Raw genomic sequence first — 14,879 nt, forward strand, 5'->3', positions numbered from 1 at the left:
GTGGCGTTTTAATGATGTTCTGTTGCTTTAACAATGCTCCGTTAATTTAGGTTATCGAAGAAGGATTTCCAGGCTGATGCTAATGTGTCCGCATCTCTATGGTTGATGCAGTTTGTGGTTAAATGAGCTCTGTGTATTTCCATTTTTTCAATGTGTTTAACAGCTTGTTTTGATCTTGCGGCCCTCACACGCATTGCACGAATGTCTGTGATACTTATAATGAGTTAGAATACATAAGAAACGTAGCGATTCAACATGGGTACCGGAGGAAAGTAATCAATGACCTGATTACGAGAATGCATAAACGTAAACAGGGCCAGCAACAACCCCAAACTGGGCAAAGAAATTTAGTTCTGGATTTTATACCGTTTTTAAGTAAAGTAGTTAAGAAGGTAGCGAGGCATAGGAATCTGCACGTAATATACAGGCGTAACCCAATGGTGTACGGTATCTTGAGAAACGATAAGAGAAAAGAAAAGCACAATGACAGAACAGGAGTATATTCCATCCCAATTAGAGATAATTGATTTAACACTGATCTAGTATATGTTGGCGCTACGATGAGGAGCCTAAAACAGAGAGTATATGAGCATAAGCAGTTGGTGAACAAGAATGTTGATTCTACGGTACTGGCAGCATTTGCGAAAGAGCAAGGGATAATGGTATTTTGGATAAAGCCTTGATTGTGAGGGCCGCAAGATCAAGACAAGCTGTTAAACACATTGAAAAAATGGAAATACACAGAGCTCATTTAACCACAAACTGCATCAACCATAGAGATGCGGACACGTTAGCATCAGCCTGGAAATCCTTCTTCGATAACCTAAATTAACGGAGCGTTGTTAAAGCAACAGAACATCATTAAAACGCCACTTTTAGTTTATCGTTATATTTAATGTAAATATTTAATGTAATATTTTATGATGCCTAGGTTGATATGTTACTACCTTTTGTTTTACGTTTGGATTAACGCGCAAGTGCGTTACCGACAATTTGCACGAACGCAATAGAATTTCGTTTAATTTTTCATAAATTTAGAACTCTTCGTTCTTATTTTCATAATTTTATAATTCTACGTTCTTTTTTGTTGTTTAACTGATGATGGCTGCTTAAAGCAGTTGAAAACGTTTTTACGTAATTAAAATATTGCTGGAACGGGAAAAAAGAAATTGTTATTTTACCAATCAAAGGGTTTTCCAAGAGAATGGTGCACCGAGAGAGTTGTCATACTTAGGGTAGGGTATCTGTAACTAACTAGTATGTGTGAAACTTTTGTGGGATAAGCCTCTGCGTCCTTGATTTCGGGCTTTTCAAAGGATTCACAACTCTGTTTGGACATTTTTGTTGGTCCCGATCCCACCCATCCTCACTTTGCAAGTGGTCCTTTGCTTGTTGACAAGGGCTTTTTGGGACCAAATTCAGGATCATGGTAAAGTTGACGTCAATGTTTAATGTCTCATTGGATCATGACACCAGGTAGAGATGTCTCTTGAATTTTCAAAATTTCTCCTCATAACTCAGAATAACGTATTTTTCTCCCTGGCATAAATATTATCAGTTGCACTTGTATGATAAGTTGTTAAAAATATTTGTATGTTGTTTTTGTAACCATTAGGAGTGAGAGATTGGATTCCACATTTCACACACTCTTTTCTATTCTAAACTGTGGTACTCCCATTCCGTGTTCATATTTTTTTATTATTTTATTTCATCTGTTTTAATATTAATTTGTTTCTCAACTTGGTACTGTCATTATGCCTCAGTTGGTCACCATCACCCAAGACTATAACAGTCTCGGCTTGCCAGATGTGCGCCTGACGTCTAACAGAACTTCCTTTTTAACAGTGCACCCTGGTTGGAAGATGATCGATGGCATATGGAAAGTAGAGAGAGGACATAAAAACCTTTGGAACTGAGGGAAAATCATCTTTTTGCCTTTTTGGTTCTTCGAGATTCACTTCACTCTCATACGAGATGACCACTGGACAAAGAAAGGAAGATTGACAGAATCTATGATAAAAGAAAGCAAAGCAAGCCATGAAAGGAAGTGAACATATCTTGAATCACAATGCTTGTCAGGAAATAATTGTATAGTATTAGTTTATAGATATTGTCGAGTAATTTTAATGTACAGTACATCTTAGTTTAGTTCATTCGTTTTAGTGCTAATATCGGTTATTTTCATTTATCATATAATTCCCAATAAAATTCACTCCTGGGTGGATGGGAATTACAAAACAAAACAGTTTTTTAAACAAATTTCGGCAAGAGATTTGGACCCTATCCAGAGTCTCACAAATTCAAAATGATTCCAACTAAAGATGGGAGTATTTGAATTCAAAAATTGAGAACTATTTGATTAAAAAAAAAGTTCTCTTTCCAAGAGCTTGTAATAAGTATTCAAATAAGCAGCACTATCAGATACAATCCTTATGAGGTCACATCAGGGTCGGTCCATTCATATAGGCAAAGTAGGTGATGGCCTAGGGCGCTTGAATTCGGGGGCGGCATGGCAAAAGTATGTGCATAAATTACAATAAATAAACAATCCTGTACTATGTTGTTTTATTACGTATTTGAATAAAAATTAGATACTCTATTTTACATAGGTGTTTTATATTGTTGCAAATTTTTTTAAATGGGGCGAATTCAAAGTCATTTGCCTAGGGCACTGAATTTGCTTGGGCCGACACTGGGTAACATAATAGCTAACAAGTCAATTCAAGAATAAAGGACTAGTGTTTCACTCTGCCATCAGAATTTCTAATTGCATTACAGTAATACAGAGAACAAGTTATTCTGTGATGTGGCTTTCAAAGAATTTTAATGCACTAAACATAATCATTTACTTCAATCTGTAATTATCATCATTTTAATCAACTTGTTATCGAATACTTGCATTAATTAGTTACTAACTACTCCACACAAGGCAAATTAGCATCATTATGTTACCTTATTCCCATTGTTTTCATGAATTACAGTTGTTGTTTGTTCTTGAAAATTCAATTCTTTGAAAGTCATTCTGATTCTTAAAAATTCTCACTTCTTAAAGATATACAATTCTGCTTTTGATTATATACAACATCCTGCCTGTATGTCTCCTCATCATATGACCTTTCTTTCACTGACAAGGTTCGAAATTGCTCTTGAAATACAGTTTGTCATGCTCTGCAACGATTGTTATAACTGGAGGTGATTTTACTTATTTACTTACAAGTGAAATCATAATTTTTTGTTTTATTCATGTTAAGTAATGCCCTTCATAACCAAAACCTTCTGTTTCTTCTTTGGACAGGTTTTTAGCTTATAGTAAAACTTAATGTAAAAAATCATGCCATTCTGAAGTTTTTTTTTTTCCATTTTAGACAGGTTTAGTGTGACATAGGCCTACATCATATATATATATATAGAGGCCTATACATCCATTTCTTTTCTAAAATAATAAATTCTTGAAAATAGTCGACTGTAACTTCACTCTATGAATGATGTAAAAATAAATTGAAATCAATAAAAGAATTGTTGAGAAGGGGTCACTAAGACCCAAAATGCATTTCCTTTATTAAAATATACATAAAAAAATTGTTGTTTGGGTTTGTGATGGGTTTAAAAATTCAACAAATAAAAAACAAAATGAACACTAAAACTGGAACACTTTGAAATAAAGTACACAAGAAAGATAAAAGTTTCTTGTGTACTTTACAACATATAAAAAAGTTTATATATTTGCTTGTATATAAAGGTTTAGAAAAGTTTGTATATTATATAAAAGTAAAATATTTGTATAGTTATTTAAAATGTTTTCAGTTTTTAAATACATTCAAATTTTAAATTATTAACATTTATGAAAGAAAAAGATAAATAAAATATTCCTATTTAAACAGTGAACATATAATAATACCTTCTAAGCTACTTTTTTCCTCCATGATTTATCTTTGCCCAATTCTTAGCAGCGATGGAGAAAGATCAGGTATGCTGTTTCTACCAAAATATAACAACAACAAATAATCAATATTAAGTAAGTTATTAATTCAATAAATTAAAATTTTATAAATTTATATTTTTATTGTACTACGTATGATCAATAAGTAGTGTCTTTCATGATAAGCATAAATTTTACTGAAGAGAACAAATCATACAAGGAACAGTAAAAGTGAAATAGTACCACTAAAGTTGAAATAGTCAACTACCAGTGTGTTCCTTATATGAATTTTTCTCTTCAGAAAAATTTATGCTTATCACAAAGGATCTATCAGAAGAATGGATAGCAATTAAACAACATAAGTAAAGTGTATTCCTTAATAATGTTTTAAAAAATAGCAATTTTTTGCTAAACTACACAGTAGAAAAACTTTTATACCAAAATTAACTCCAACTCAAACCATTTTGTTATTTGTTTGAATAAAACACATGTTCAAAGTGGCCATCCCATTTCCGAACACATTTTCAGAATTATAAACCAGTACAGTAGCCCCTCATTATACCATTCATTTGGATATATCATGCTTTTTTGTTGTCCAAATGTAAAAGCACTTTAGACAATTCTTTTTTAAAAAATCACTTGCCATTGAATTTTTACTGGCAAAGAAATATTACCTCATTCCAATCATTGATCTTAAAACTACCATTGTTGAAATACAACCCACAAAAAAGTAAAGTCGACATGGCAATATAAAATACACAAAATAAATAGATATATCATGCCATCTGATACATTATTTGCTCATTTGATTTGTCTCCCGATGTGCATGATATAACAAGCAGCCAATGTATTTCTGATAGCTATCAGCTACCAGATTTCTGTGATGGATTAAAAGACACTTAAAAATGATTAATGTTACCACTCTCCAACATTCTCTCCACCCTATTCCATTCCAAAACAGTAAAATTGAATGATTTTTAGTTAATAATTAAACATTCTGCTTATTCAAATAATAACAGCTTTTAGTTCAAAAACTGTTTATTGTCTATATGTAATAAATTTTCAGTTCTAATTTAGGTTATCTTCAGTATCTATTTCCAATAACTCATTTTAGAACACCAAATGTAAGAATACAAAATAATTTAAAATACAATATTAATATCAGAATGGAATTTTAAAATTCTAAATGCTTCTTTTTTCGGATCTATAGATATTAGGATTAAAAAGCATTGTGGAACATTTAAAAATCCTAGAATCTATATGCCTTCCACTATGCTCATATAATAAGTAATTAAAGCTAATGTTAATTTAAATTGAAATAATGCTAGACTGTTAAGCAAGAGAAGTAAAATCATCCCATTCAGATTGTTAGAACAAGTTTATATTTTAATTTTTGGTAAGTATAGATGAGTTATAAATAAAACAGATGCATGTGGTATGCTACAACTGTAGAATACAGTGGGTGATCGGTTAACGAACACTTTCGTGAAAGATTTTTATGTTCAGACAACAAACACATCTTCGGATAACAAACACCTAACAGAACAAACACAAGAAGAAGCAACATAAAATAATGAATATAGATTGGTCTTTTGTAAGAATTTGCACTTTCGTTTATTTAGTTTGATTCCTTCTACTTCACAAATGGATAGGATTCTTTCAATATTACTGAAATGGTCTGACTGATTTGTACCAGAAGTAACCAAGTCATCAAAATATGGTTGCGTTTTCGGAATTGTGAAGAATAATTTCTCCATAGCTCTTTGAAATAAAGCAGGGGCAGATGCAATACCATATAAGAGACGATTGCACTTATACAATCCAAGATGAGTATTGATAACCACTAAATTTTTACTTTCATCATCCAATTGGAATTGGTTATAGGCATCACTTAAGTCAAAGGTAGAGAACTTCTCACCTCCAAGTAATTTCATGGAAATCTCTTCCAAACAAGGTATTGGATGGACATCTATTTGTAACATCTTATTCAGGGTTAGATTAAAAAGTCCAGCTATCTTAACACTACCATCATTTTTAACTACTGGAATTATAGGTGTAGCCCAAGCACTGTTGGATATCTTAGAAATTACTCCAGCCTTTTCTAACCTAGATAACTCTGCTTCAACTTTATCCCTGAGAGAAAAAGGAACTGTCCTTGGTTTCAGAAAAATAGGATGTGCATCTGGTTTTAAGGTTAAATGAAGGGATATTGATTTAGAACATCCAATACCATCAGAAAATACAGTAGAGTATTTGTCTAGTAGAGTAAGCAGATTAGAGTTTGTATGAGAAATCCCAGGAGTAATACTGTTGATTTTACATGAAAGCTTTAACTCTCGAATCCAATCTCTTCCAATGAGATTAGCATTACCATGACGAACCACATAAAGGCGAAGTTTATGGCAAGAACGATTGTAAAGAACTGGTACTGTGATAAATCCTAATACATTCAACTTGAAATTTCCATATGTGCAAAGAAAATGTTTAGACTCATGTAAAGAAAAGGATGATAAGTCTCTGTTGAAAGTGGATTCAGAAATGATGGAAAGTGGGGAGCCAGTATCAACTTCAAAACTAATGTTCTTCTTGTTAATGGATAGAGTGAGAATAATAGGTGGAACTGGTGTGGAGACATCTTGAATATTGAAAAGATTAAAATAAGTTGAATTATCTATCTCTGAATAACCATTCGAATCTTTGTTGGTACGAGATAGTTGGTGTATGCTCACATGAGGATGCTTAGTTTTTCCACAAACCCTTGCAATATGACCAGGTATGCCACATTTATTACAGGTAAATGTTCTAAATCTACAATTCTCACGAGAGTGATCTTTGCTTCCACAAGATCTACAAATGTAACTACCAGTTTTCTTTGTTTCGAACTTAGTTTTATCTCTAGAACTATTCTCACTAAACTCCTTCTTTCTGTTAGGGAACTTTGTGGAACGAATTTTAAAACAATCGTTTTCGAGTGGCAATTTATTGAAACGACCTGCATCAATCAGAGCTTGTTCCATAGCAATAGCATAATTGATCGCTTTCTGAAGGTCTAATTCCGATTCATTTTTAGCAAAAAGATTTGAACGAATTCTAGGGTCGTACAAGCCTGACACAAATTGATCTCTTAAACGTGTTGCAAGGGAGTCTCCAAAATCACACTTTTCGCTTAAAGATTTTAACCCAACTATGAAATCATTAATCGATTCTCCTGCTAGACTACAAAGATGGAGCATCATACTGAATGACTATAATTATACAATCAAGTACATCTCCTCTGCAACTAATATCATAGCTGACGGCCTTTCCAGAAATACTACTAATGATTTATTCATAGAAGATTTTAGTAACTCAGTTCCAAGTTCATTATTTAATTTGCAGTTTGACTCCCTTCCTTTTACCAATAGTGCCTTTATAGAAGCATGTCGTACAGATAAACTTTTCAATGTTTTGCGTAAGTGTATCAAGAATAATTGGCTTCAGATAAATACAACTGTTAAGCCATTTCTTAAATTCAAGGATTCCCTTTCTCTAGAAGGAAACTTAATATTTATGGGTGATAGAATATTTGTTCCTGAAAAATTTCGCAGAAATGTTCTCATTGAATTACATTCTGGACATCAAGGTATTGTTAAATCGAAAATGTTAGCAAGATCAATTGTTTGGTGGCCAGGCATTGATAGTGATCTAGAACGAACAGTGAAAGAATGTATTTTATGTCAGTCTTACCATCAAAATCCTCCCTCTACTAATACTTTAAGATGGCCAATTCCTGAAGAGCCTTGGAGTAGATTGCACATTGACTTTGCTGGTCCATTCCTTGGAAAAATGTTTCTAATAGGTATTGATGCAAAAACTAAATATCCTGAAATTCAAATAATGCAATCCACAGATTCTTCCGCTACTATTCTGGTACTTAGATCTTGGTTTAGTCGTCATGGCCTTCCACTACATGTTCATTCTGATAATGGCCCTCAATTCATATCTCGTGAATTCAGAATGTTTTTAGCTCAGAACGGAATTCGTCAGACATTCTCTCCGCCGTACCATCCTGCAACTAATGGAGCAGTTGAAGGATTTATCAAAACGTTTAAGTCTTCTTTAAAAAAATTAATTCGTGAAAAGGATTTAATGACATCCCTCCTTCAATTTCTTACTTCATACCATTCTACTCCTCACTGTTCTACTGGTAAAACACCAAGCGAGATGCTATTCAACAGAAAACTTTGCTCAAGACTAGATTTGTTGCGTCCTTTAACCTTATCGAATAACAACGTAGTTCGTCCACAGCGTTCATTTATGATAGGAGACACAAATTTTGCTCATGACTTTTGTTCTAAAGAATATTGGGTTGCAGGTAAAGTTATTCAGAAACTTTCACCTGTTACATATAACATTGAGCTTCCTAATGGTTCCGTATGGAAACGTCACATTGATCAACTGAGATCTCGATCATCTGCATCCGTCGAATCTCAAGGTGCTTCATTCGTTCCTCTTCAGCTGTGGTGGGAAGAAAAAGAAAATAATCCAATAGTAGAAAACACTCCTCAGAAAGATAACATGAAAAATTCATCTTCAGATACTGCCTTAGCTTCAGACTCGTCTAATACTCAAGAATCAAGTCGTAGACATCGTAAAACCCCTACCTACTTACAAGACTATGTTTGTTTGTAATTCTCCTTAGGAGGGGATGATGCTATGTATTGCAGCGCCATCTCTGGCAATTCTTATATGTTATGTTGTAGCGCGCCTGCGCACTACAAGTCAGTTCTGTACCGCTTCTTGTTCAATAAAGACGTGCTTGTTACTTGTTCATATGAATCCGTCTCCATCCTTCTTAATCTAATTCCGACAACCATACATACCAGTCTTTCCTTGTCTTCAGGCAACAATTCGAAACTTTTTCGGAGCACAAGAGACATTGACATCGATACTCAACCCAGTATATACTGATTGGATAGTATTCCTCCAAACTTCGAAACTCTCCCTTGTAATTCCAGCCTTTTATTTTTCTAACAGAAACAATTCTTTTATAGTATTCGCGAGACCGTTGAGCAGGCACTTGTTAAGTTTTGCATTGGTTTTTATTTTTGAACGGTGAGGGTATAATAGCAAAGGTAGAATGGGCAGAATGTCTTGAACAGATCTACAGTAGGCTACAGTTCAATCTTATCTAAGAAAGATACAGTATAATCAAGAAGACTCAAGCAGCTTAAGGAGTAATAAAAATCACATCTGAGAAATAAGGAACATTGAATGGAACCTGAAACTGATTACAACAGAAGAACACCAAGAACTCTTGAATAAAGAACACAAAGAAACTCAGCAAAATATGTTTTCTTCTGAAAAAGAGAATTAATGCCGATATCTGCTATTAAAAATCTTTTGAAGAAGTGGGAGGATGTCAGAACAACAGTCTTAGAATGGCATCCAAACCAGGTTGAGGTTAATAGGCTTGGGGTCTCTACAATTACAATGCTATTAATTACTTCTGAAAAATCCTGAAGAAGAGAGAAAAGCAATCGACATTGGACAGATTCTTTAACCCCCACAAACAGAAAAAACATGACTAATAAAAATACAAGACTGTGTATATATGTATAATCACCACAATATTACTGGTATATAATTGAATAAATAATGTGTATATATGTATTTTTATTATTACATATAAATAAACGTAGTAAGAAAGTATATATTTTTTATTTTTGGGGGTCTCCAGAACGAATTAATGAAATTCCCATAAAAATCTATGGTAAATCGATAATCGGTTAACAAACAATTCAGATAGCAAACAAAGTCTTGGAATGGATTATGTTTGTTAACCAATCACCCACTGTATATTAATGAAGAGTTCATTTTCTGAATCAAGTTGAAAAAATTCTTAGATCAATTTAATTTTTATTTTATTTAACTTTTTAGAAAAAAGTGCATTTAGAATCTCAGATACTAACCTGATATTAATGGCTGTGTTTTAAATGATCTTGTATTCTTAGAACATTTGGTGTTCTAAAATTAGTTGTTTGGAAGTATATGCAAAAATGATCTAAATTAAGGTCATAAACATTTAATGTATAGACAATAAACAGTTCCTGAATTAAAAATTGTTATTATTTGAATGAATTTATCATGGTACTGGGACTGTACTCCTTATTTTTAATACTTAGAATATAGTATGCTTTCTTCAATCTTTTCTGTCTTTAGCTTCTGCCTCCGACTTTCTCTATGGCCATTTCTCTCTGAGTTGGGCCCTCTTTCCAGAAATAACTGGTTTGATTGGTGGCAGGTTGGGTTGAAGAACTGTGGAAGGATGGCAGTGGTCCATTTCTAATATTGGGATCCAGACTGTAAGTCAGAGGTGGGCAAGCAAGAGTTCAGTGGGAGCCGAAATGTAGGTTTTACAAAATGCATGGGAGCCACAGTTCTGTACTGTCATGGCAGAGAGTATGGTAAGGCAGGGAAGGATAGGGTGTCCCCCATCTGGGTCGAGAACTTGTTTTCAAAGAATAGATTTGAAATGTCAATTTAATTTATTGCACCAACTTGGAAATAAATTACTAAATATTACCTATATATGTTACCGGCAAAACCTGATTTTACGCCAAACTAGTTTTGCCTAGGCCAAACTAGTTTGGCGTAAGCGTGTCAGGCCAAACTAGTTTAGAATTATTATTCAAGTATATTAATGGTTAATTTAAGTTCATCATAAAACACAAATAAGTTCATTTTTAATTTTAGTTTGATTTTAAAAGTTATTTTTATTATTTCGTTTGAATTTTTGAAAATATTTTTGAAAGTTAATTTAAAGTGCATGGCTTAATAAAAAAAAATACAAACTGATAAGTACTGATTAGCTTATTTTTATTTTATAGTTTTGTACAAGTGTTGTGTCACTTCTAATCAATACCGTTTTTGGTTAATGTTACCCTAGGTATTGAAGATGGCGGCTCGTCTCCGATTCCAGCGATCAGGAGACAGGGAACAGTGGGGACGCACGTTCTAACCTAACCTAACCTATTCTAATAATTTAGTTGCTAATAATTATGGTAATTTATTAGAATAGGTTAAGTTAGGTTAGAACATGCATCCCACTGTTCCCTGTCTTCTGATCAGAGACGAGCCGCCATCTTCGATCTCTAGGGTAACATTAACTACGTTTTTTATAATTAAGTAGACTATGTTTGAATAAATATTGTTCATCTAATTGATTGCTTTTTAATTTTATTTTAACCATAAATATATTTAACCATTAATATACTTGAATAATAATTCTAAACTAGTTTGGCCTGACACGCTTACGCCAAACTAGTTTGGCGTAAAATCGGGTTTTGCCGGTAACATATATAATTACATATTTTCACAAAATTGTGAAAATAAAATTGTAAAAATAATAACCAAAAAGCAGAAATTAACACTTTCAGCAAGAGCTGCATGTAACTCAAAAGGAGCCGCATTTGCCCATGTCTGCTATAAGTATTAAAGAAAAGGAAAAATATGATGGGATTCAGGTGAACAAGACAGAGATAGAAAGGTGAAAACTATTAAATACTATGTAAATAATACTACTTGTAAATACTATCAAATCCTTATCATAATTTATGGGGTAGATAAGTCTTGTTAGTTAATTGTAAACTTTTTACCAGCTGCTGTGCACAAAAGAGTCATTTGTGACAGCATGCACTGAAAAACATAAAGCTCACAAGGTAAAAAAAGAATGTACCCAGTTGATTGACAATGTTAGTACTGCAGGACCATTCATTCCAACTAAGCACTCATCAGTGACCAAGCGGACAAAACAACTGAACAGTGACAGGTGGTTCCAGGTTTGTGCTTGATCAACAGGCTGGCTGCATAGCATTCTTCATAAGTCAAACACCTAAATAGGAACCAGTTTCTCTATTGAAAGTCCTCCCAGGAGGTACATCCCTTGGCAGATTGTCCTTGTGTTGCAATCCCTTCTTCTGTCAATCTAATCATTCCAACTGGACTGCAAAACTGATTACTTATTTACCAATTAATTAATGAGCAAACCAAAATAGCTTAATTAGTTTAAATGTCAAATGTTTTTGATCTCTTTAGTAAAGCAATTTGAACCAAATGTTTGAATAGCTAACCAACTAAAAATATTTTTCCTATCCTTTTGATATAATAAAAATGTGTGTGTGTATTGTTCTCAATTCTTATCATTTCCTGTTTCTAGAACTTTCTCCTGCCCTTTATTTCTACTTCACTCAGTTGTTGATTGACATTCTGAACCATCCCATTGGGAGAGTAAATGCCTGAAGGCCCAAAATGTGAAAGTAACAGTTTTTCAGAGAAGGGAGAGGAGAGCTCAGACGAGAGGGAGACAGCCAGATCGACCTTCTCTCAGACAAAGAGAGAAGGTCGAGCCAGACCGTAGTGAAGAACCTAGGAGTTTCCTGAAGGCTTTGTGCCACCAGAGTCCTAAGGCTTAAAACAATTGACAATGAAGACAATCTCTGTTATCCTCAAAAAAAAAAAATATATGATAACCTCCCCAAAAGGAAGGATGAAATCCTATTGAGAATCAACTAAAATAGTCATCTTAGAAACAAAAGGATCAACCGAGTATGAGTATCCACTTCCTTTCTCTATTCTCTGTCTATCTTAATTTCCCATTCCACATCTTGAGGCATAAGTTAGTTTTAAAAGGTAAATTTTTGTAATATGTATTGTGCCCTTTTTTTTTATTATTGTAAGCATGAAAACCTCTTTGTCTGTCATGCTGGACCCTTTTGTTCTTGGGCAGAGCTGGGCAAATTCCCTAGAGTTGGTATCTGAATCCCTTTCATTGTGCATTGTTTCTCAATAAATTTATTGTTATTTCATTTTATACTGTCTCAATATTGTAGTATTATCACCTTGGTGGAAATCGGGCACAATTGCACCTTTCACAACACACACACACATTTTTATTACATCAAAAAATAGAAAAAATTGTTTAATTCATTTAGAATTATGTTCAAATTAAAAAGTAAAAATGAATATCTCTGTATTAATTTTCTAACTTTTTAAATTTTATCTTAAAGAAAATAGTCACTTAAAATATAATATGTATATTATATTTTAGCTGGTTAGCTATTCAAACATTTGGTTCAAATTGCTTTACTAAAGAGATCAAAAACATTTGACATTTAAACTAATTAAGCTATTTTGGTATGCTCAGATGTTTGCTATACATATACCAAATATCTTTACATTTTTATTTTATTACTGGAGTGTAAATATATCATATACACAGGGTGTTACAAAAATGATGGGCAGGCTAGATGCAGTCGTACTATACTCACTGAAATAAAAGTAAGTTTATTTAAGCATATGGTCTAAAATGCATAAAATATTGTTTCTGAGGTATACCCATATATCCACTTCAGTTTTGCTTTAAACAATAAAATACTTGTATTAAAATAAATGAAAATATTATCTATCAGCAGTAATTAACTTTAATTGGTAAGCAATTTCACAATATTCACAAACACAACAAATTAGGAAAGTTGCTCATCAACTAAAATTAACACTGATAGACAGTATTTACACTTATTTTAATGTGTTGAATGCATCTTGAATAACTTTGAAAAATACCTGTATTCAGTTCAAATGATTATTTTTAATTTGTTCAAATAATACAATAAATAGCAAAAATAAAGCCAAATTAATTAAGAAAATTACTGACATAGTAGATTTTTCAGAGATGTTTGAAATGACCTCATTGTGCAACAATGCATTGTCGAGTCCATCATACCAAGGACTGCCTCACCAACTCAAAAATTCTCGATGTGTTCCAGATTTGCTGGCATCTGTTTTGTACTCTGATGAAGATCTGCAGTATCATGAACTAGATTATAATATGCTAAAGCTGTTAAAATCCCCATAGATGGAAGTTGAAGGAATTGAAATCTGGAGACTGAACACACCAAGATGGAGATCCTGCATGATCAATTCATTTTCCAGAACAGTTCCTGAAAGTTCCATCTTTCTTGGTTGAAATAATAATATATGAACAACCCACTGAACACACTTAGCCATAATGATGTGATTAGTGTCACATAATACTTATTCCACTTGCTGCTGACACTTAAAGAGGTATATCTCAGAAATGATGCATTTCAAACAATATGCTTACATAAACTTTTTATCTCAATAATTATGTAGACTCAACCCATCATTTTTGTAACAGTCTGTATAATTTAAAACATTTTTACAATATAGGGTGTTCCATTTGAAAGTTTTCCCAATTTTAATTTGCCATAAAAAATGAATGATTTAAGATATATATAAAAGTAACAAGTGGTGTCCAGTGGAAAAACTCATCAAATTTTAAAGAAATTGTTTTTGTATTGCAAGATTGCACAGAAGTTAAATCATGAGCATTATTAAGAAGGTTGTGGCCAACATTTTCAATGCTTCAACGTGTACATTGGACATTCAGCACCGCCTTCCTGTAAGCCTAGAAGTTTGACAATGGCATTTGGAACGTCGAGCGTGATTCCACTGACATTCCAAATGCCATTGTCAAACTTCTAGGCTTACAGGAAGGTGGTGCTGAACAACCGACATACACGTTTTCACATTGAAAACGTCGGCTGCAACCTCGCTATTGTCCAGTCATCACTTGGCCACAGGAGAAAGTGCGGGTCTGGTATGACTGATAGCATGGCCACCAAGATCACCAGATCTGATCCCCTTAGATTGCTTTCTGTGGGGTTACTTGAAAGATATGATTTATGCAAGTTTTGTCAGAGACCTTCAGGATCTTTCAGAGTGCATCATTAAAGTCGTTGCAACTGTGAGACAGGACATGCTGCAACATACATAGCAGGAAGTTGCCTACTGCCTTGATGTTGTCACTGTGACTCCTGGAGCACACACGAAGGTTTGATGAATTTTTAGAATAAAATTTGGTGAGTTTTTCTGTCATATAAAAATCTTTGGTAAACTTATA

General features: G+C 33.3%; 1 protein-coding gene across 1 annotated transcript in view; it reads right to left on the reverse strand.

The window, feature by feature from the left end:
* LOC136990491 (E3 ubiquitin-protein ligase lubel-like) overlaps positions 1-14,879 on the reverse strand; it is a 71,548-nt gene that overhangs the window by 45,783 nt on the left and 10,886 nt on the right. The window contains exon 2 of the mRNA XM_067288876.1: positions 3,899-3,978. Within this exon, the coding sequence (XP_067144977.1) occupies positions 3,899-3,923 (25 nt within the window). The 5' untranslated portion in view covers positions 3,924-3,978. The remainder of the gene's footprint in view (positions 1-3,898; positions 3,979-14,879) is intronic.

This window comes from Centruroides vittatus, unplaced genomic scaffold (assembly GCF_030686945.1).
Source record: "Centruroides vittatus isolate TY-2023 unplaced genomic scaffold, ASM3068694v2 scaffold_944, whole genome shotgun sequence".
In the NCBI taxonomy this organism is placed as follows: Eukaryota; Metazoa; Arthropoda; class Arachnida; order Scorpiones; family Buthidae; genus Centruroides; species Centruroides vittatus.